We start from the raw sequence: 24,473 nt of genomic DNA on the forward strand, positions 1-24,473 counted from the left end.
ATTATCGATTAGTAAAATTACTGTATTGTAGTCATATATAGAGATTCGTGTCTGGTGCCTCTTCTTTTCTTATTAGGTTAGACCATTGCTATTTAATCCAGAGGCGAAAGAAATGCTGACGGTTGTATAACTTGCATCTGTTCCAACGGACTAGAGACGGATCAAGTCAGTACGAAGGAAGCTTTATTGGTTTAATACATGATAATGCATCTTACTTCTAACACATAGACAAACCTGTTTTTTATATGGTTCTTTGGCCACACTCGTTTATAATTTTATAATTTTATATTATACAATAATAATTATATAATATAAAGTGAATTTATAGACATACTATCATTGTAGCTTTAGGTACTGAGATGAATAACTTAGCTTTTTAAACAGGGATGTTTTTATTCTTTAGCCATCTCACCGGATATGTTACGAATCTAGAGTTGTTAACTATTTACCGCAAGGGAAGTAAAACAAACAATGAGCAAACAATGTATTGCTCTAACTTACAAAGTGAAGATTTAAAAGGAACGTATAGTATTTTGAATTCTAAATGTCCTGTCAAAGTCCAAATATACAGATTGTCCCTAATTAAATATAACAGTCCTGAATGTCATGATGTATAACAGTGATATAATCCAGAATGTCTTTGAAAGAGTCCTTAACCCGAAATTAAATATTTAGTTTAAAAGGTCAATGAGCATGTTGTAAATCCAATGAATAATTTAAATAAATATTTCCTCTCAAATCATATATGAACACAACTAAATTATATTTTATATTGTTCAAAAGACTGATATAAAACAGGATAAATAATTGTTTACCGAAATATTCTATACGATAATTTCACTTGGGCTAAGACAAAAAAGAATTTCCAGTGGAAAAACACAGATAATGAGATCAAATCAAAACAAGAATCTTATGAACTTCTTAGAAGTATGATAAAAGTCAGGTAGACATTCTTAGTCAGGGACTAAGGTGATGTACACAATATAAATTGAATATACATAAAAGTTAGGATGTTTAGTTAAGCTGGTTGTATATTTGATTACAACGTTTACTCTGTATTGATACCGTCAGGGTTCTACTAAAAAGTCATAGTTTATGTGATAAGATGTATTTCATTTTTGTATATCGTTGTATATCGTATCTCTAGCTTCATGTGACATTCCAGTGGTAATTTTAAAACTTTAAAATGTACATCCAAAATAATATTAAAGGATTAATATATAAGAAAATAGAAGGACACGGGAAAACATTTGAAAGGGGATACAGCTATTAAAATCCTCAGCTTTGTAATGCATGTGGAAGATCCTTTTTGTCCAATACGTATTCATATTTGTATTAACATACAACATTTGGAGAAAATTTAATTGATGGCCAGTCAAGAGACATCAAAGAAACTGTATAAAATACAAACAAATCAAATTCGGAATTACTCCACAGACAAGAGAATAACAATTAAGTTTCTCACATACGTTTGAATTCTAAGGTTGTTTAGTGTGTTAGCTTATGCAGTTAGCTAGACTATAAATTGACAAAGGCCAGTTGGTAAACATAGGCCGTGTGACATAATCAAGAGCCATTAAATACGGGAACATACAGAGTAATGGCATATACTGTAAAACCCTCAAAGTGTATGCATAATAAATTTACTATTGTCTGAAAAAGTTGGAATCTTATTGAATTAACATTTGCATAATTATTAATATCTAATTTTATTTAATCACATAAACTTTCTGAAATTCAATTTAATTATTGCCACACATGCCACGAAAATTGTCTGACTTGTCCTTATTTAATTGTCTACTAAGCTGCTTATTTGAACCTATGTATGGGCAAAACGAAACAGTAATAACCTGGAAAACAAGGAAATTATCAAGGGAACGTGTTTCAATAATTCTAGCAAAAACTTACTATGCATAATCAAATCTGTTCAGATTGAAATCATTTTACAATTTCATTATTTCCAACACATTTGTTAATCAGTCAGTAATATTGTGACAAACAGTGCATATACAAAGTCACTGTTTTACCGCCACACGTATACGTTATCACACCTTTTTCCTAAATATTTGAAAAATGTAAATCTGGTCCTCTGACTTTTAAACCCAAGAGGAAAAAACAAACGGCACAAAGCTAGTCTCTCCACCTAATGATTACAATATTTTGAGGAGAAAAGTGCTGGTTAGCTTACAGCGTAGGAGTACCAATGGTGGTGATCCCTCGCACAATCATTCTCATTATGAACCTTCTTCGTATACCGTTCAGTTAAGGGCGAAGGTTATCACAAGGTTTTGATCACCATCCTATTAAAATAAATTCCGAGCCTACTGAAAAGTACACGTTATCCAGGAAAGTCACCTTTACTTGCAACAAGTGCTTCATGGAAGCTAAAAAAAGCTACATTTTGTGCTAAGTCTTTGTCGCTACTAATTAAAGCTGAAGGAATAACATGCCACTGAATCTTGCACCTTGACATACTGCCTAGGATATTTATTCTCGTCCATGACAAATATGGTTTATTTAAACTCCGAATAAAGCAACTAACGACACTACCTATGTTCCAAGTCTGAGGATTTGATTGATAAAGAAGAAACCATAACCGTGTTCGATGTCTGAGGACATAAATTCATCGGGAAGAGGTTAAATCCCTCCGGTATTTGTATCATCCTAATGTTGTGTATCAAATATCCACCTTACATGATGATGTTTGAAAGTACCAAAGGTAAATTCAGTTCAACGTCCATATATAACGTTTCTTCATCTTAAACGAGAGATATTACACTTTGTTTCTTTTCTGTTACAGAAACTACAAGACAGAGGGAGAATCGAAGGGTCTGCTTATTGTGCGATAAATTACATTGAAACAGGTAAGTTGTGGTCAGAGGATATTCATAAGATTATTTTTTTAGCGTTTACCTTTTCCTTTTTTATGGACAAATATGGTTTGTCCAGACATATCGTGTTAAACATGCTCTTTACGATTAAAACATTCAGATGAAGATTTTTAAACTTATGGTACGCATCATGAGTAAACTAAAATTATTCTATTTTATTCAGATGAATCAAATGAAAACAGTGGAGAGGGATTCGGAATAGAGACAGGCGTAGGCATGAACAGTGATGTTAAGACGCTACGGTCGGTTGAAAGAGAGCTGAAAGCTTTGGACAAAAGGAAAAACGATTTAATTAGACAGAAGGAAGAAATTCAAACAAGACTAAGAACAACACAGACTATAACAAATTGAAATATGTATTCGCTGTTCAAAACAAATGTTTCATGTTTATGTTCATTTGTCAGAATGTTATATTATATTCAGATTTATGTGTTATCATGAATGCATTATATACTAAAAGAATGTTTATAAGATATTCTGAACTTATTACATACGTCACATGTAGGTTTCCAATATCGGTATATGCATTCACCTGCTTAATTTGGGAGTTGAGGGAATCTTTTTGACTCTCAATTTAAACATAACTAACACTGTATTTAAGGGTTAGTACCTAAAACTACAATGCTGTTTGACTCCATATTAGAGTAAATCTTATATTATTAGACACTGAGTCATTTAGACTTAAATAAAATACTCATTTTCAGAAACTCAGAGACATTTTCAAACACTTTAAACAAAGTTTTTATACCGTTAGAAATGCTACCATCTTGACCTCTCAATCACTAAAGCCTTTCTACATATTATTTTGTGGAAGGATTAGTGACATATGACCCAGACCATAACGTCCAAAAAGATGAAAACATTACGAACTGATTGTCTTAAAGCTTGTTTTAATCAACAAAATTAAAAATAATCGACAAAATAAATCTGAGTAAATTACAACGCGCGAGAAAATATATGTACCCGATTCTAATATTTGCTATATACCTTAAAAGGAAAGACTAAATATATAATAGTTATGCATAGCTTTTACGGTACACGAAGCAGAGTTCAATAAACATGTAATGTTTTAGGTGAAGCATTGTTCATGTCAAACAAAGATGTGAAACATTTAGAAGATATATTTCGAAACAACAAAATCGATGATCCAAAGCATATCACATTATTAAATAAGAAAACTAAGATATGCAGATAACACGAGGGTGTACATAAATATGATAATATGTGTAAAGTCATACAGAAAGGAAACCAAATTGCTATTTCACACATTAAAATGTATATATGTTTGAGATTATACTGTTTCCATAAATAAGTTCAGTAAATCATTTAATAACTGTATATATTTGATATTATATTTTACTACTGATATCGATTTACTATACTCAAAAATTTGTATTTACACATAAAGTTTGGTCCATTTGATATTATAGTTTAGTAAAGTACCACTTAAATATCCAGCGACGGAAAAACTAAGCAGATAAACACCGAAACTGTGACCTTAAAATATTATTTTAAAATATTAAAATCTAAAAGCAAGCAGAAGAGATTACGAGCGATTGGCACTTAAGAGGCATATTATAGACGGCAAAGATGAGCTCTTGCCTGCTAATTCAAAACATTGTCTAATGTTCAACTCGTTAACTTGGATAACGGGGATAGAATAGTTGAGAGAAATAGAAAAAGAAGTAGAATATAGAGAAAGAAATTAAACAGAATATTATTTGAAATATATGTCATGCATTGGGGCAAGAATCTCAAGTGCTTTACTACATTTTAATCCATATATATACGTATTCGTAATATAAAGTTTTAGGAATACGTCATATCGTTCCATATTTGTTGACATTTTTATATTGTTGTAAATCCTTTGAAGCAAGAGATAAAAGAACATGACAATGATATCGTGGATTTTGTGACTGAAGATCATTTAACATAACCGATGCTACCAAGCCTTGCTTCTTAGCATGAGATAAAGAGACAATACAATTGTTTTATTAACTCTGGGTGTCATTCTCTTATTACACATAACTAAATAGGAAATTTATTTAGCGACAAAGAGTAACTTTGTGAGCAGTGACGTTAAGGAAAGCATGCACCCAGTTATACATCCCATTCCAATGGCTCTACGAATCGTGGCGTAGGGATCAGACACTAAACTTGACGGTACATCAACAGTTGTGTGTGTTAACCATAATCAGATTTTAGCTGGATGGATGTTGTAATGCACAGTCACACTAAGGAAGACAATCTAGAAGCAATCAGCGTTATTGTTGTTAATGTTGTGTTTAACGCCATTTATCAGCATACGATAGGCTATGCATGTCGGCCAGTATTAGTGATGGACGAAGAATCCGGGAAAAACCCGGGAAGAACCACCGACCCACGAGAAGCTACAGGCAAGCTTTCTGACATACCCACATTGGCCGAATCCTAGACTCGAACCCACGCAGCCATAGGTGAGATGGCAGTGATCCGTAACGGAGAGCGCTTTAGGCCATTCGGCCACTATTTATGTGGTATTTTGCAAGCAGTAGCTGCAACTACTAGCCAACAACTGATGTTTCTTCTAGAAGCTATGACCAACACATCCCACTGCTTGCACTACATATGTTATATGGATTATGAAAAATAATATTTTCTTCTCAATATTTTTATCCGGTCAACAAATGGATTAGGTTATAATCATCGATAAACAGATAAATAATGAAAAGACTAAATAGTTTACAGACAGGTAGAGAAACAGAAATACAGGTAGAGAAACTATCGGACAGGTAGAGAAACATACAGACAGGTAGAGATATCGACAAAATCTGATACAGAAATAGGCAGAGAGACATAGAAAAAGACAGAGAAATAGAAATAGACATACAGAAAAAAGACATACCAATAGAAAAACAGACAGACATATAAAGAAATAGACAGATATATAGAGAAATAGATCGATTTATAGATAGATATAATATCACTTTTTTAATTTAAAATTGCAGTGAAATATTTGATGGATAGTGAAACATGTTTTGCAATGATATATACCACAATTCCGGTCTTAAGGAACATTATTAAATATAAGTGCATAGCAATCTAATCTGTAATTAATCTATATTTTACCCTACTAGCATCTGATCAACGTAAGCGACAAAGTTAAATACAAATATATGTTTCTGGTGGCATTGTACTTGTACAGGTACCCATTTCAAAATATGATTATCATGTCAGGTGTTTTCATCGTCATTTATACACTGAATAGGTCATTTACCCGTGAAGCTACCTTCGTCAGCCTCGTGAGTAGTAAAGTGGGACGATATAGCGTCAATGGGAATTAGCATTAAAAACACCCCTGGGACGATATAGCGTCTATGCAAATTTAACATTAACCACCCTGGGACGATATAGCGTCTATGCAAATTTGACATGGACGAAAACCCCTGGGACGATAGAGTGTCAAGGGGAATTTAACATGGGAATATGGGACTGTTGAGCGTCAAGGGGAAATGGAACAGTGTCAGGACCCTATTTTAATATGGTCCCGACCTAATGGGTCTATGGAAATGGAACAGGGGAGAGGGATATAACACGCACACACATACACACACACACACAAATAAAATAAAAATGGGGTAGGCAATTGAAAGTCAATCTCTTTTCGAGAGATAGGAGTGGCCCTGAAAAGGGCCTTTGGTTTTCGTCTTCTTCTATTTCCTCCACTTCTTAATCCATCCCCTTATCTTTCCTAATAATCCTTTCTTCTTCTTTATATCTGACTCTGGTAACCAGTCAGGATGGCCCAACTCTCTAAACTTGGTCTGTATCTTCATCCAATTCTGATTTAGCCTCTCAAACTCTGTTTCTTTTTGTTTTCCTGATCTTTTTTGTCTTTGCTCCATGTCTCTTTAATCTTCTTTACTTCTTCCTCCATTACTTTTCTCATCAGATCTTCCCCTTTCTTCATCTTGTCCAACCCCCATTTTATATTACTCCACTCTGTCCAGTACAATATCTTTTCTAGGAAGCACCGGACTTGGATGACATGATCCAGTGCTTCCTTCAAACTTCCCACTCTGAAATAAGGTGGGTCAATGAAGCCTCTTGACTTATTGACTTCTTCTTCTATCATCCCTGCTATGATATCTTTCTGCCTTTAGGCCTTGAACTTGACTGGTTACCAAGTCTTTCATATCTCCATGCCTCCATTCCTCTTCTATTCTTCCTACAACATATTCTACATCCATTATCCAAAAATAGATGTCTCTCAATAGATTAAATAAAACTGATACTTGAGTCATTTTGTCTCGGTTATTCCGTGGAATGGTTCGAACAACAAACGTTGTGGGTTCTTATAGTTAAAGCGCGGACGTGAAGGAAAACATCCCCTAAAACAAAATTTATATTACCTAGATCATCACTTAAAACGCGCGGACGTGAAGGAAAACATCCCCTACTTTTCTCATCTCATATTATCTACTATCCACATATGCGAAGCAACAATAAACAAATCCATAATCTACTATCCACACAAACGTACGTGAGCGCTTACAAAACCCCAAAATCTACCATTCACACAAACCTACTTTATCACTTACAAACACAAATACATACACTCACACTAGGAAAAAAAAGTGAGTGTTTATATTCACACTACTCTACATACACACATTGGCAAATGGAATACTATTTCTTTTCTAACGGTTTGGGTAGCCCTGAAAAGGGCTGTTTGTTTTTTAAACTTCAGGGCACCTGGTTAATGACGGCAACTTCCAGGCCTGGAACCACACACACATCTTCTACTCCAATCTTTCCAGTTGACAATTTTGACTGGGAGCGCAGAGGGAGGATGATTGGCTTCATCACCCCAATCCTCTGTCTCTGGTATCTTGTAAGCCATCCTCTCTCCTATTTTCTTTTCCTCCACTTCCCTCTCTCTTCTCTCCTCCTCTTCCTTCTTTATTCTTTCCTCTTCTAATATGGCCTCCGCGGCCAGTTCATTTACTATGCACCTGGCATATTCCAGGTGCATCTGGAGTTCTAGCAGTTCCATAATCCTTGTAGTCATTGTCTTGCTTTTAAAAGGTTGACGATGGGTAGCCCAACTGACGATTAGTTTTCAATTTATACTAAAAGCGCGGACGTGAAAAAAAAACATCCCCCTAAAACCCAAAATTTATATTATCTAGAACATGACCAAACAACTCGCGGACCTAAAAGAAACACTCACTGACTTTTGTATACTACCCATCACTATTCTAAAAAAAATTCATTAAACAAATAATATACTATCCACATACGCAAAGCAGTCATATCAAACCCCAAATCTACTATCCACGCACGTCAAACAGCAAAAAAAATTATCATAATCTACTATCCACACAAACGTACTTGAGCACTTATAATCACTCACACATATATAAACATATACAATCACACCAGAAAAGAGTGAGTGTTTATATTCACACTATTCTACATACACACATTTTCAAATCGATTGCTATTTCTTTTCTAGAGGTTGGGGTAGCCCTGAAAAGGGCTGTTTTTGCTTGCGTGAAGTTGAAGCTAGGGCGATCTTTTATATTCTAAGACTTTCTGACAATAGGTCTGCTTCTTCGGAAAGAGAAGAAGAACTCTTTGGTATCGATACGACAATCGACAAAGCCTCTGTCAGGTTCAGGTTGCTGCTGCTGCTGTTATTGTTGTTGTTGTTGTTGTTGCTGCTCTCTCTGCTGTTTCTGAAGTCTGTACTTATCTGTCCATTCTTCTTTCTACCTGTTAATTTCTTCTATGAAGAGATCTTCTATCAGGTCTTCAGTGACTTTTAACATTCTCACATTCTCTATCTCTTCAGGCTTCGGTATCAGACTGTGTCTGACCCTATGCAAATTCACGTATGCTTCGTTTAGCTTAGCTAGTCTGGAGCACATCTTCGTAGGAGGATGAGTCGACAATAAATGGTTAGACTGGAAACTTCCCCGTTTTTTTAAAGTCAAAGCGCGGACGTGATGGAAAACATCCCTATACGGTTTTCGAGCCGGAACGTTCAATGAGTGTATGTGAGAGATAATAAGAAGTCAAAGAGCATGAATCAAGATTCCTATAGCCAAACAAAAGACAAAGGCATTTTTTTTTCAAAACACATTTTTTATTCAAAATAACTTATCACTAACAAACAGCTATAACATTTTTAACAATAATCCAACAATATAACATCAAACATTTTTTTTTCAAATACCAAACATTTTTTTTCAGTTAACACATTATTTTGGACAGGGCTGACAACGTTGTGAATGAAATTGTGATTTCCACTGTTGGAAGTCATTAGACCATTGATGGACACTATGTTTCCTAGGTTGAGACAAAAGACCAGTATAATAGTCACAAAACCATCGATCTACTTTCACATCGTTTCAAGAAGAAGAACGAGGATCAAACTGATTCACTAAATGTTCTAAGGAATAGCCCCGACTGCGATGATGCAGAAAATACACACAATATTGTCCACACACCAAGGAATCTGTGCCTTGTAATTTCACATTATTGAATCGGGTGGTCTGAGCATTTCTTCTCATAAAGTCAATGATATCGTCTTCCAAAGGGGGCAATCCATACGAATCGAAATATTCCACACATCCTTCTTGAGGAAAGTAGACGGCTACCCAGTGGGTTCCTGGGAGATGACTGTCGTCCGTGTTGATCACATAAGCTTGATGGTCTTGAGGTTTGCGATGAGGGAGTTCATCTTTAGCACAGACGACAGGATTCCAAGAAGCTGTATAAGAACTGTGGTTCAAAAGGTAATAAAGTTCCCAGGTATCCATGTTTTGTGTGTTTTTTTTCTTCTTCTTCACAGGTAATAATACGTGATCAATTCGATCCTGACTTTTTGCTTGAAAATGTCTGACAAATAACCGTTTCTTCGCTTCGTCTCACCACTCTGATTCAGGAGAGCTTCGATACGATGGATCTCTTGAGTGGTTAATGGTGGACAAGAATGTTCACACAAGTCTTTATACCACTGGTGCAACACGACTTCGTCCGAGATGAGACTCCAAGCTTCGTCCAGAAACTCGTCCAATTTTTCTTCTTGGCTCAGCATCAGGCATTTATCGTGTTGAATTTGACTGGGATGATCGTTTTGACATCCATAGCACTCTTTCTTGATCAATTACGTCATTCTTTCGACCAAGTGTTTGGCAAAACAGGAGACTAAATGGGCTTTTTGTTCTGGCCATATAGACTTCATCATGACAGCCTCTTCGTCTTTATCTTGGGATTCTTCCACGGTCTCCTCACATTTCATCTTCAAAGTTTCTCCACTAGGTAAAGAGGGATAACAGTCTTTCATGGCTTCTAATAATCTAGAATGACTTCTCTCAAACTGTTGATTTCTATAGTATTATCGAATTCTGCATACAGGATGACGTTCACCGTTTCATCAGGTTCTCGTTTTGCAAACTGAATTTCCACACGAATCTGGCCTGATTTTATAGGGTGAAAATGTCCCTCGTCGCTGCCATGGTCTGAAGTGAAATCAAAAGCCCACAAAGCATAGCCTCCTGCATAATCTTCGTACGTAATGCCGTGACTGGTGTTGGTTCCTAACTGTCCGGTGGCTTCGTGCAGGGACAAGTACGATCTCAAGTAATTCTTGTTGTCAAAGTCAGGTTCAAAAGGTCGGGTACACAAGGTCTTGCCATCGCGACTGACTTCAATCTTGGACACGCCAAAGTGTTAAAAGTAGAAAGGATTTTTAACGATAGCTCCATTGAAGGCTGTATTCTCGACGATACCAACGATCAAACGTTTGGGTAACTGTCCTTGGAACAGATGATCTCGATCATGGATCGTTGCCCCTTGGGAATGATGAAGGTTTTCACTTCCACGCGACGTATCGGATACTTGGCGGTCGTTCTGCTCAACGTCTGACTGATGTCGTTATCCACTTTAGGTAACACTTCCACGCGTCGTACGTAGAGTCTAGCTTCTTGGATTTTGGTTTTGTAATCGTCATCTCTAGCCGTTAAATGGAAAGCGGTACTGCTACGATTCAGTCTCAAGCGGACATCCACCCCATTCAGCAAATACTTCTTTTGCAACCACATATCCAAATGCAAACGATCCATCAGTTCTAAACTTTTATTGAGTCCCATGATTTTGTTTCTTCGTTCTACAAATCCCTCAGTGTATTCTTTCTTTTTATCAGTTGTATCAGTTTCCAATAATTCAAACTGGTTTGCGTCGTCAGCTTCCCATACCACACAGACATTGAGATGAGTGTTCTTGGCGTCAATTCCGTACGTCAAGAAATTTTCCAGGTAGGCACGATAAGGGTAAATATCCATGCTGCTCCTGACTAGTTTGTTATTCAAGTACAAGTCCACTCCACTGAACAAGGAATGCATGAAATTGTTGACGGGAGCTACTGCTTCAGTGTCTATAGGGCCTCTAGTCTTATCTAGAACTTTGACTTTCAGGTACAAGTAACTGCTATTCAGATCGATGTAATCTTCGGGCTGTCCTTTGATTTCAAACTCGATGGGAGCGGAATCGGTCAAAGAGGAGACGGGGTGAAACTCCACCCACTGGGATTCTTGCATGGTCATCATGGTGGGGGGCATGGCAAACAGATCCAGTTCCGACTTGGAACAAGCGCAAGACTCTCGGTGCATCATTTTTTCTCTTTCTCAATACTTCAATAATCGAAAACGTCTAAGTCTTGAACGGTTTTCTATTCTTTGTTTTTCTAGTTTTAGAAGTGTGAAATCTGGTAAAAGGGTGTTTTCTTCCTCGTCTCTTTCTGCCTTGTCCTTGCTGTGAAATGTCTGACTCGGTAGCGTGCAGGGCATTTAAAGGCGTTTCTCTTCGACCCAAAAGGTCTTTGCCTGTTTGCAACAAGATATTTTTGCCTGCCCTCAAGAAAGTTTCTTTGAGGATTTGTTTGTCGATGATGACATTTTGGAGAAATTCTTTACCGTGTGTCAGTGCCGCATCTTTCAAGGCGTGAAATCCGCGTGTCACCATCGGTTTCAACACCGGGGCCACCGAACGAAAAGCTGATTTTAGCATATCTCCTAAACCGTGTCCTCGCTGTCGAGCAACGCATCGGTTCACTGGATACATGACTTACAACTCGTGAGAGAACCGTTTTCGAAAATGGAGTTTCACCGTGACTTTCCCTTTTGTGAATGAAATATTTTGTCCCAAATCTCCTTTTATAGCAATGTTGACCGTCTCCAAATAAGACTTGCTGACCGGCAAATAATGAGGATGTACAAATTCGCGGTGGACGTGATAGGTGTTTCCACCTTCCTCGTCAGCGGCCTTGGCAGAATCCACCTTGAAAGGAATGACACGCAGTAATGGCACATAGGTGTGTCCCACCACGTTATACTCCACCACATCGGAGTACACAAATATCAAATTCAGTCCTTGGTTAAGTTCTACCGGGGTGCGAAAATACTTGGCAAAAGAATCGTTGTCGGAAATGACTACTAATTCGACTTTTTCTTGTTCTACTTTCTTCCTCAGTTCCACGTCCCCGCCCAACATGACACACAATTCAGGGCAAAATAAGAAAGACATGATTTTACCCCCCCTCAGGAAACTTCATCAGGAAGCGACGAGCTGTTTTGTGGTACTCCAGGGTGACACTTTTTTTGACACTCTCCAAAGCTTTCCCAAACACGACATTAAACCTGGAGGCTATGGTGCTGACCAAATGTTGACCACTAAAATAATAGCCTGAGGGAATGGACAAGTGATAGTCGGTCCACTGTGGATTTTTCGTGTTAGGGGATTTTATTATATATTTGACGTGGGTATCCAAGTACTGTTGCATTGGCTCGTCATGAACTTCCACCGTAAAAATATTTTGATTGGGAAGGACATTGAGGACTTGGGTCGGGTGAATGATTTCTACTAAAGCCATTTCCCAATGGGCTTCGTGATCTAATTGGATAGCTTCAGATAATTTGGCCGTGTAACAGCACAACGTGTTATGGGGAAACACCTCCATAGAACTGTCACTAGGTAAGGTTAAGTAAAATTGGTTTTGGTGACTCATAATTCCAGAGTTCTGTGGCTGTCCGAGGGGTTACTGGAAGTCAGAGGCGTGTCTCCGCCCAAAATGGGGTTGTTGTTATTGGAGCGGTGACTGGCACTGACACTGGACACAAGGTTCCCGTTGTTCCCGTTCGAGGTGAATTTCAGGGAGGGATTAGGAAGCAGGTAACCGATGCAACTGCTCAATAAAATGGTCCACAATTGTTTGTCTCCTTGTTGCAAACTCAAATTGGCAATGGCTGCCCGGATGACACAACACACCGCTAAGATTTGGCAGAAAAAGACGATTTGCATTTTAGGCACACGTTCTCCACACCACACCCACAAGGGTTGTTTTTGTAAATCTTGCAGAGAAAACTGGGTGAAGGAGTGGTCGCCGTAGCTGCGTCTGTGTGAAAGGGCATGATGGTCACTTTTTATAGTCGATGACTTGCGAAGCGTCGATCCAAGAATCAAAACTGGGTGGATATCCTTTCCAATGTACTTTGACTTCTTTGACACGTGGTTTGCCCACATTACGGGTTCTGCGTTCGAGAATGCTTTCGATGTCGTACACGTCGTCTTCTTTTTTGGTGACACGTTGTAACTCGGGCAAATGAAACGTTCCTTTGAGCACTTCTCCGTTCATGTCTTCCAATTTATAGACGGCAGGATCACGACCATGCACTCGTCTTGTGACACGAAACAATTCGGTGGTCGAGTTAGGTAAGTAACCTTTGTTGAAAGTGCGTTTGGTTTGGTTTTGCCAATGCGTACCCAATCTCCTACCACCAACACTTCACTTTTTTGGGGGGCAGCTCTCGTCGGGGACGTACGAAACAGGCGATCAGACACCAGCACTTCGATCTCGGGAGTCACCTCTTGCTGGGCACGTCCAATGCTTCGATGGTAAGATTGGTTGTACGCTTGCACCAGGTGCGGTAAGATGTCGATGTACGTCATAGTGTGGTGATGCGTAAAATATTTCCACATGCGTTCTTTCAAAGTGCGTTGAACACGTTCCGCGATGCTGGCTTTGGTTTCAGGATTCTCAGGTGGTAAAAAATGAATGTCACGTTTCTTTAATTCTTTTTGGAAAGCTTGGTTCAGAAATTCGGTACCTTTGTCCGTTTGCCATCGAAGAGGGTGACGACCGCTTTGTTTCAATACTCGTTGCAGGGCTCGCACTAACTCACTGCTCGATTTGGAAGTCAAGGGCAAGACCCAGGCAAATTTGGAAAAGACGTCGATGACACAAAACAAATATTCGTAACCGGGATTGTAGCTAGCCAAATGAGAGACATCAGCTAAATCGGCTTGCCACTGATGATCGATGCCTTCCACTCGGGTGCGACTTCTGGAAATCTTGCGCCGAATGTGTTTTTGTAAAGTGTAAGTAGCTTGTTCTTGTAACCATCGTTGCACTTGAGGTAAACGGAGACTTTTTAGTCGCGTTTTGGCAGCACGATACCATTTTTGAACTCCTGCGTAACCTGCAGGATGAGAGGGATCGTAGCAAATGCTGGCTAAGACTTTTTCCATTTGTTGGTTTGTGTGTTAATAAGGCACCTTCTCTTGGAAGATGCTACTCTTTTTCTCTTGGGGTATTTTCTTGGATTGTAATGCTTTCCGTGTGCGACCGGCAATAGGTGTCGAGGAGAAGAATGCCCGAACAGGAGATATTTTTTCTTGTTTCACTTCTGTCTTCACCTTCCTTTTCTCTTCTGATGAAGAAGGGGTGGTCATCATCTTTTTAATCCATCCAATTCTGGAGGTAGGTGGTGTTCTTAACTTAAGTAATTTTTACTGGTGGAATTTGAAACCCTTCCTCTTCTTCTTCTCCTTTTTCTGTCTTGGTCACTGGTAGTAGTAGTAGTGGTGGTGGCAGTGATGGTGCTGGACTTTTAATCAAGGTCTTAAAGTCTTTCAGAGTGGGAAGAGCTGTTTCGTCTAAAGCTTTTTGGTGAAAGAGTTGCAGTCGTTGCAAGAGTTGGCCGTACTTTTGCGATTTTTCTGTTTCGGACAAATCTTGGCGATCCATTAAGGACTGCAATTCGTGTTGTAACTGGGACATCCCGCTCAAATGGGGATTGGGAGGTAAATGCGGGGTGCGTTTTTCTTGCCAACGACGGTATTCCATCCATCGTTTGTAAGGCACTAAACCTAGTTTTCGTCCTTCCATGGGATGTCAGGGGCCGATTCTGAGATCTTGGGGCTCCAGAGGTCCTTTTTATCTTGCTCCCATCAGTCCATCCCAACACGGTTCCCAAGACTCCTTTCAGTAATGGGCCTAACAAGAGGGGTAAAATTCCTCCACGTTGGACCAATATCTTCTTCTTTTGTCCGATGGGGATTTTCTTTTGAAACATTTGACGCAGAACGTGACGATGTTAGCCTAAGCATTGTTTCTGGTGTTTAGACAAAGGGATCGTGCCTTTCAAGACGTTCAAACAACATTCGCACACAGTATCGATGACCTCTTTGGAGGCCGTTTGAATGAGATTTTTTTGTAGGGGTGGAGAAGCTTTGGACAGGACAGATAACATGTCCCCATGTTTGACTAAACGTGGAGGCAGTCCTTTCCTTTTCTTTCCTTGGGGTTTAGAAGAGGAATGTTTTCGGGAGGGGGGGCATTTTTTCTTGTGGGTTCCGGGACATTCACCAAAGAGACACTAACGTCGATGATTTAACACACGCCCTTTTATCTTTATTAGGGGACTATCTCTTGCTCATAAAGATGACAATGTTTTTCCCAAAATCGCCATGGAATCCTTCCATTTATTGAGGCCTCTTTTTCTTGGAACGACCGTGTCTTTTCTTAGGGTAACGTCGATGCTTCGTTAAGCGCTTTGTCAGATGACGAGTCTGCCTTTGTCTCTTTGTTTTTTTACCTCTTGGAGGTGACATTGTTTGGAAGTTCACTGATACCCTTACTTGGGCGCAGGTCTTTTTTATACTGGAACCCTTCGCCACTGATTGTCTTTACGTCGTATCAAGTTGAGGACATGCATGACACGTCGTGCAGGGGTACGTAATGGACTAAATCGAGCCAGTTCTTGCTTGGACAAATCCAGTAAACTTTGTAACATGCCCGATCTATCTTGGACTTTGATTTAGGAGCAGGTACTTTGTGAGCCGTGGCCACTGCCGCTAAATGGGAAGGTCCTGCCACTGGGGAATTTCTTGGGGTAATCAACGGAGAAGTTCTTGGTGTGATCAACGTCTCCAAATACTTTTCAGTTCTTGGTGTCATCAACGGAGAAGTGACTGAACCTGAGGTTACCGGAGACGCGGTCACCGCCGTGGCAGGTCGTGGTTTGCGAGTGTAAGGTTGCGTCCTGGCCGAAGTAACTCTCTTGCGACTAGTTTTCTTCTGTGGGATTTTCTTTTTCTGGGGACTTTTTCTCTGTTTCTTTTTCTGGGGGCTTTTCTTTTTCCGGGGTGGTGTCTGGTAAGAGGAGGGTCCCGCCACTGGAGAAGTTCTTGGAGACACGGGTCTCCTTGGGGACCTGGTCTTGACACCGTGGCTCTTTTTCTTCTTCTTGGAGCTTCGCTTGATTTCTTTTTTCTTGGGGAGAACTTTGGGAGTATTAGGATCCCATCTTAAGAGAGAGCGAATGATGACCCCTCCTAAAGTACCGCTCCCTCCAGGTTTTAAAATGATTTGTTTTTTGGTTTGTGAGTCGATGCGGGGATCGGCCAGTTGGGTCAAAGCGACTTTGTTTCGATCAAAAAAGCGTTTGGTTTGATGAGGAATCTGAATGAACCATTGCAGTAATTGACGTGCTGTCACCGTGAACCATCGTAAGACTTCTTTGAGACTAGCTTCTAAGACAAGAACTCGTATTTGTGGATTTTGTTCTCGACTGATGCCATGCAAGGCACGAATCAATTTGACGGGAAGATGTGATGGAAGGGACGTCATGTTCACACTGTGTGAGACAGACGAAAAGTGTTTGATGTTGTTTTAGATTGTGTTGAGTGAAGTTAAGTCGAAGACGGAGACGTGTACAGGACAGGCCCTCCGTCTTGACACCAGTGGTGAAACAATTGGGTACGAAATCGCAAATCCTCGGGGGTCGTAGGTTTCAAATCGACAAGTAAATAGGCGTGTGGAGTATCAGTGGCATCGTCGTACGCCTGAGTCAGCCAAGGCGTTCCTAACTGTTTGGCTAAGACTTGCACTTGCGATTTATCTCCAGGGCTTTTGAACAAGGCCACGTAATGCGCATTGAGACTGATTGTGCGATGGGCTTTTCTTTGTTAAAACAAATTTTGGGTGATGTAAACGACACTGGCATTACGATGATGCCCTTTGCGCGTAAACCACAGTTTAATTTCTTCTTCGTTTTCTCCTAACATGTCGTCGAAAATGACCAAATGGGTTTGACAGGAGTCAGAGACGATTCCGTCGTCTTCTTTAGGAATGCCTTCCACAAACACGATCGAATCGCGATGACTTTCTCGCAAGAGGCTGTACGTCGAATGCCACTCTTTGTAACACCACACGATGCGTTGAGGTGGACGATCGATCAAATGATGTTTATGTTCGATCAAACGTTTGACGAATTCGGTTTTGCCTGAACCGCTAGGTCCAGTAATGAGCATGTTAAAGGGATGACGAAGATACAAAGCCTCCCAACTGGCACGATCTAAGTGTTCGTCGATGACTTTGACAGTAGAGGAAGAGGGAGCAGACACAGCAGAGGTAGACATAGTGTTAGGAATGTCACTTGTGACACGAAAACAGAAAAGACAAGAGTTTATATACTTTTTCAGGACACGTTTATTGAATGTTTTAAACATGAACACGAAATCCAAAAGTACATAAAAGCAAAAGGCTTAAGTACAACGATAAAAGGCACATCGAAACTATCAACGTGGAATAGAAACAAGTGTCTGTACAACATATTTTCGGTAAGGTTCTGACCAGTTCTATAGGGGGTAAGGTCACACAAGTGTCCTCCCGAAAGGGTCTTTGATGCATGTTCACGACAGTCCTGTCCTGGGTGACGGGTTCTTCTTCTCCTGGCACTGTCACTAACACAGGTTGAAAAGTAACTTTATTCCTTGAACAACTCTCGTGCATACTGGGCCACTTCTTGGGTCCAAGCCTCAAAATCCCATTCTTTCCAGGCACGGACATCTGTCCAGTGGGGGTGTAATTCACAAGCTACACACACATCGTCATACACGTCTTGGGTAGCTAAAAGTTGACGAATCTTTTTTCCCGTAGAGGTCGAGAAGAATCCAGATGAAAACGCAAGGCTTTCAGTAAAAGGAGTCTTACGTGACCATTTAAGGCCAGTTGGGTGGTAAGTACTGATCGTAAAGAGTCCACAAGGAATCTGCTGGTAAACGAAATCCCAAAAAACAAGTCACTAAGACACACACCACTTGTCGACCCAAACTGAATGGATATAGTTCTTGTAATAATTGATGGTAATGATCCACGGTTTGAATATGGTCACTGAGTTCCTTCCACGGAATCTCTTCAATCAATTGTGACATAAGCCGTGGCATGGATTCCTGATTTTATAGTCTCTTTATTTCGGAAGCAATAAAAGTACTTTCTAACTTGACATCTTCGTTCTCCAGTTGGGAATCTAAATCTTGCATACTGTAACCTACACTTCAGAGTTTGTTTAGATGTTTCCTCTTCCGCTAAGCAGATTCCACGTAAAATTTGTTGGTAATCCTTTCACTCGTCTTCCTCAATGCGTTGCTCTAGGTGAATCTCGAAGTAACCAAAATTATGAACATTTCGTTCATTCACTAACTCAGAGTGTTGAACAAGGTCTGACCACTGGAACAATTTCTGACGAATCAGTCCTCTCATACCATTCAGGTACCAGTGGTTCAAACACCAGTGACGTAACGGATGCAACTGTTCTTTACGTTTGACTTGTATTTTGACCAGCTCTGGGTAAATGCGTTCTCTCAACTCCACAGATAAAGCACGAATGTTCTCTTGCAAAGTATCCATAAACAGGTCAGACGAAATCCTCTTTTGTCTGACACAAGAAATCTACCGTTTGGACAGACATGGTTTTACTTCAGTGTAGAATTTAAATCGTTTAATCACTAATTTACACATTACAATTCGTTCAGAAGTTTCCTCTTTCACTAAGTTGACATTGTGTAAAAGATGTTGGTAATTCGTTAACTCTTCCTCTGGAATTCGATGCAGTATGTTTACAATGTAGTAGATAGAATCATCAATAGCAAACCAATCCTTTTTAAAACCAGAGGATCGTTGATCAATGTCTGTCCAATGGAACACTTTCAACTGAATCAGTCCTTGTATAGCATTCAGGTACCAGTGGTTCAAACACCGGTGACGTAACGGATGCAATTGTTCTTTATGTTTCACTTGTATTTTGACCAGATCTCGTTAAATCCTTTCTCTCAACTCCACAGGCAAAGCACGAATGTTGTCTTGTAAAATATCCATAAACAGGTTATGGTAAGTTACTTTAATGTCTCGGTCCCACTAAGGGTAAGTAATGACAATTCGGTGACCATCGAGCATGTTCCAGGTAGGCCGAATCTTGTGGTTCCCAGTGGTGAAGTGACACATCGCAACTGAAGCACTTGACTTTATCTCCTTCGCCCAAGTAGAAAAATCCGGTTCTGGCTAATTCTTCGGGGGTCGGGCCTCCCAAATACTTAGGCCATTTTCCTTTGAACGATTGAAGACGATTTCAAAGTCGCAGTATTCCGACAAACGCACAGGGAACGAATATTCGTCTTTCACATGTTCGTTTCAATGAGGGTTGGGTGACATGGACAGGAGTTTGCTCAGGGCTGGATGACATCCGTAGGGGGGGTGTAAACGTGAAGGTTGACATGCACCTTTAAAACGAAACCCAGTAAAGTGTCCAAGAGGACGAGCGGCGTCGCTTTCGCATCCCTCAGGTTTGGCACGCACCGCATCACTTTTCATGATTGGGGTAGTGAGAACAAAGTTCCCATGATGCTTTATGGCATCGCTAAGTTCACAGCGTACAGCATCATTCCCATCGCAAGGCTCACAATCGCATTCCACTTCAGAAGCCCCACATTTCAAGTGTGCCTGTCTGAAATTGTTTTGTGTTTCTCTGAAAGTATTCATCTTGTTCGCTTGGTCTTGGTAGTCACAATTAACTATCGATCTTGCCTAGGGTTCCTTTTTATATACAGACCAATACCAACATGTCCATATGGTAAGGTGAAATGATTGGGAAGTAGCACTCGCTTCTGATACACGATTAGACTTTTTCCGAGGGTCGACTGACGATGTCGTGAGTTGGTAAACGTAAAATCTTGTTCGGTTGATAGGTGGTCACTTTAAAGTGGTCATCATTTCCAGAGTGTAAGGCGTCTTTCAATACGCCAAAGTTGACCACTCGACTGGTACGATAATTCAGAGTCAATCCTTTCACTTTGCACTTCGTGTGCACTTCTCCTTGTTTGTCCCGGTATTCGTAGCCGTAATTGTTAGGACCGCCACTGGCAAAACTTAGAATCTTATCGTCGGGGTGTTCGTCTGTCCAGGCTCCTAAACGGTGTCCTTCAATGTCAGGGTGATGTTGAGTCGGGTGATGGATGTAAATGCAACTGTCCGTGTCAAAGTACAGGACACGTTCCCCTAACAGTTCTAAAGCTTCGTACAATTTTAAGCGAGCATGAGCTGTCACGTAAGCCGCAATGATGATATTTCCAAAGGGGTCGTCTTGTACAAAGTCCAGATTGACCAAGATCAAATTATAGCGAACGACGTCCACGTGTTTCATGAATTTGGTTTTGTCGTGAATCATCTGAAAATATCGGGAAGGTTCGGTCAAATATTCCGTCTTGGGTAAACACGGTCGTTGTGCCATTTTGCCCCACAAGCAATTTAACATCACTTTGGCAAACGATCGCCTGCCTTCGTTTTTTCTCGATGTGATCTAAAGTGATGCCTTCTTGTGCCCAGTATTTCTCTTTGAATGTCTTTTGGTCTTCGGGAGTGTGATACCAGGACGGATAGCCGCTGGCTTCTTGTTTCAGTTTCAAAAAGGCATCCAAGTAGTCTGCGAAAATGCCTTTCTGCGTGGGGTCATCTTTGTGGTATTGTTGTGTCTTGGGAAAGTGACAAATTTTGTATATTTCTAACAGCTGGTATCCCATGTCCAGAGCTTTGAACAATTCTACGCTGACCCAGGTTCCCGTCAAGGCCCGTTCTTCCTGGGTGTGCTGACAAGTCTGGTCCTGGTTGCACGTTTCGGCACAAGTACGGCACAAAGGAAACATCAGATTGCTTTGGCAATGGTGAGGTAAGACGGAATGGTACAAGTCCGTGGGACGCAAAACTTTGCACTTGATCAAGCCTTCGTATTGTCGAATGCTTTTCAGGTCGATGTGTTCCGTCAGCAATTGCGGGTGCCCTGCATGAAAGCGACACTATTTGCACACGTAGTGATACAGCGAACACACATCCAAGTATTGATTTCTTCTCCATTTTCTTCGTCGGCTTGGTACAGCAAACATGTGGCATTGGTCCTTCCTCCGTACAAACTATCCCTCGGGTTCAGGGAGTCCATGAACTGGTAACTTTCCACGAGACGTTTAAACTCGTGATCGGTTTTCAAACGGTGATCGTATTCGTGTTCCCGCAGTTCCACCACTTGGTATCCTTCCTGTTCTAACTTTAGGGGTCGCTGAGAAGTGGTCTGGTAAAAGTCTTCCATGGTTCGTTGTAAAAACTGATTTTTAGTGCCAAGGTCAGGGTAACAGACGGGACATCCGTGAAATAAGCAACCGTTAAACTCGTACACGATCTTGGGGTTTTCTAAGTCCCAGCCATCGACCGAATGCGTTCGGATGGTCTTTTCGACCCCTCCTTTGCGGACATGCTAAATCCATTTGTCATCCTTGTCGCACAAGTAATGTAACCAGCGTAGGGCTTTGACCGAGTATTGACGTTTGTCATAGTTGGTCGTTTGAGGACTGATGACAGCCAAGGTGTTTTCAGGCATGAATCGTTGCCGGTACGCTAAGAAACACGCTTTGGCAACGGTGCAAGCTTCTTTCAAAGGATCGACCCCTCCGTGTTCCATGAACAGTTCTCGAAATTTTCCACAGCATCGACGTAAAATGTCCACGTCGGAACGGCAATACTTTAACATTTCTTCCTGAAAGTCGAAAGGGTCTGAGACGTGAGCCTGGTACCAAGCGTAGAAAGCTTCTCGTTGTTCGGTACGCATGTTGTCGGGGTCGTAGTCTTTAGCCTCAGGCAAATGGGGTAGAACAGCATGTTGATTGGCTTCGGTATTGAAAAAGTGAGGAAAATACCCTTTAGCCATTTCTGTCATTCCAAACGTTTTAGACGTTCGACTCAAAGGCATGGCCAAGTAACTCATCGAATCTTTAAACTGCACTTCTCCCACTTGCATGAAAATGATTTTGGCTCCGTTCAAAGTGCCTTTAGGATGCTCGGTGCCTTGTTCCGTAAAGTATCTCAGAAGAAACTGTCCATCGTATCCCGAGAATTTGTAAGCCATCTCCGTGGCATGACGATGACAATCTCCGTAACGTTCGATGTCCTCTTGGCTCCACGTCTTGTCGATGGGGTCTAAGACCCATTGAGCGAAATCGGCTAGCGTGTTCGGTCCTCGAAAGATTTGTTCACGTCCTCCAGGAATCTTGCTGCAGTGAGGGCAATGACTCACGATAAGTTCTTGAATGCACTTCTCGCACGCTCGATGAGCCACGTAGAAATCAGGAATATGAATACCGGTCTCTTGCATGCATTCGAAATCGAAAAAGATGAGATTGCCTTTTGTCTTCTTGTGACCGTCCTTTTTCTCTGGTTGAGGTTGGTATTTTTGCACTTAGCACTGGTGTTCCAAGTCCACGATGTGGTGACAAATGTGACATTTTTTCTTTCCTCGACATACGTGTGCCTTGACATTATTGGTACATATACCTTGTCCACACGTAGGCCACAATCTCAGCAGTTGACAAGCACATTTCTTCTGTGAACCTTGCGTCTTCAGATGTTGAAGGTAACATGAAGTGCTGACAAACGTGCGCAGACAAGCAGGACAGTGCACCAGTTCTTGCCCTTCGTTCAGACAGGGTGGAGAGGCCAAACATCCTGAGCCTTTCGATCCGCAATGTTTGTGTTACTCTCGATTATTATAACCATAGTCACATTTCTCACAGTAATAACCGTATTCCAGGAATGCGGTGATACTGGTAATGGTATCGAAATGTTCATCGTGATGATAGAGGTGAATGTATTTTCCATCCTTAAAATCTTTCCCTCGAAACAACAGAGGTCCACGCACTTCTTGAGGATAAAATTTCAAGGTGTAGCGTGGAGCTAGGATATCTAGCAATCTTTGCATCTCAGGAATGCCACAGGGTGTGTCTTTGGGCAAGCCGGCTTGTTGTAACAGGAGTTCTGCTTCATTTCGTTGTTTGGCCCGGTCCGATTGTTGAATAGTTTTCCAGGCCCTTTTTCATTCTGCCGTGTCGTTCTTGTCGGCATAGGTTCGTCTCACCAAGATAGCCCTGGCTAAACACATCTGGTCTTGAGAATTGTGAATTTGGACGAGGCTACGCTTAATGCTGCGAAGGTCGTTCACCAATAAGGTCTTTTTGCGTTGTCCGGTCCCTTGAGGAGGAGAGAAGTGGGTCATAAACAGTGTGGTTTTTCCGTCGGTGATGTCAAACTGGTCATTGGATTGTTGCACGTGTTGAATTTTGTCCATGACTTTGAAAGGGGTCAATTTTGCAGGGCTGCTAAACTCGATCCAAACAGGGGATTTCAAGCCGTCGTGTTGTATGGAAAGTCTCAAGCGATCGTCTTCTTTGGCTTTACATTGTTGCTTGAGTGTGGTGAGCAAAGAATCCCACATCTCGATGATGAACCCCTTTGCTTTCTCTAACGGTACGTCGGACTTGAAATTTTTAAACTTCACCCTGTATGTGTAAGCCGTGGTTCTAAATTTTCTAGAGGAGCGCTTTTCTGTCTCTTGAATGGAATAGTACTTTTCAGGGTTGACTAAGGGTGGTGAACTTTGTTTAGAGGAAGACTCTCTAGGCTTGAATTCTGGTTCACTCATGTCCTCTTCAAAATCACTGGTATGAATTTGTGCCATAACTTCAGCTCTGGCACAAGGCGATAGATCACGTGTCTGCTTCTTACTTTCTTCTTTCTTCTCAAATGAATTTGATCGTTTCATCTTGAGTGCAAAACGTCAAATGACTAAAGTCTAAACACCATGGGCTACTTTATAGTCATGGCAGACCAGTGTATATAAAGGGTATGTGTCTTGTCCTTTCACTATTCATTTCACTCTGAAACCGAGTAGAACGATGGAAGAGACTACCCAGATCGAACGTTTCATCAGAGCTTTGCGAGAGGTCATTAGAAAATTTTCTTCAGACCAGCCTTCGGACTACTCTTCTTCCTTGCGAGATAAAAGTCAAGATACTTGCTATATCTGTCAGAAAAAAGGGCATTGGTCTTCAGAGTATCCAGGCCGTCAAAAAACCAAAACAGGGGTTGAAAGAGACAAACGT

The 24,473-nt window shown here is 40.7% G+C and overlaps 1 protein-coding gene across 2 annotated transcripts in view; it reads left to right on the plus strand.

Annotated features, from left to right (window-relative positions):
* LOC149796696 (uncharacterized) overlaps window positions 1-5,959 on the plus strand; it is a 94,366-nt gene extending 88,407 nt beyond the window's left edge. For both annotated transcript variants that reach the window (XM_089961321.1, XM_089961322.1), the window contains 2 exons: window positions 2,801-2,864; window positions 3,055-5,959. In XM_089961321.1, coding sequence (XP_089817447.1) covers window positions 2,801-2,864; window positions 3,055-3,242 — 252 coding nt within the window. In that variant the 3' untranslated portion in view covers window positions 3,243-5,959. The remainder of the gene's footprint in view (window positions 1-2,800; window positions 2,865-3,054) is intronic.
* The last annotated feature ends 18,514 nt before the right edge of the window (window positions 5,960-24,473 follow it).

This window comes from Sinohyriopsis cumingii, chromosome 6, assembly GCF_028554795.1.
Source record: "Sinohyriopsis cumingii isolate HCF-2022 chromosome 6, ASM2855479v2, whole genome shotgun sequence".
In the NCBI taxonomy this organism is placed as follows: Eukaryota; Metazoa; Mollusca; class Bivalvia; order Unionida; family Unionidae; genus Sinohyriopsis; species Sinohyriopsis cumingii.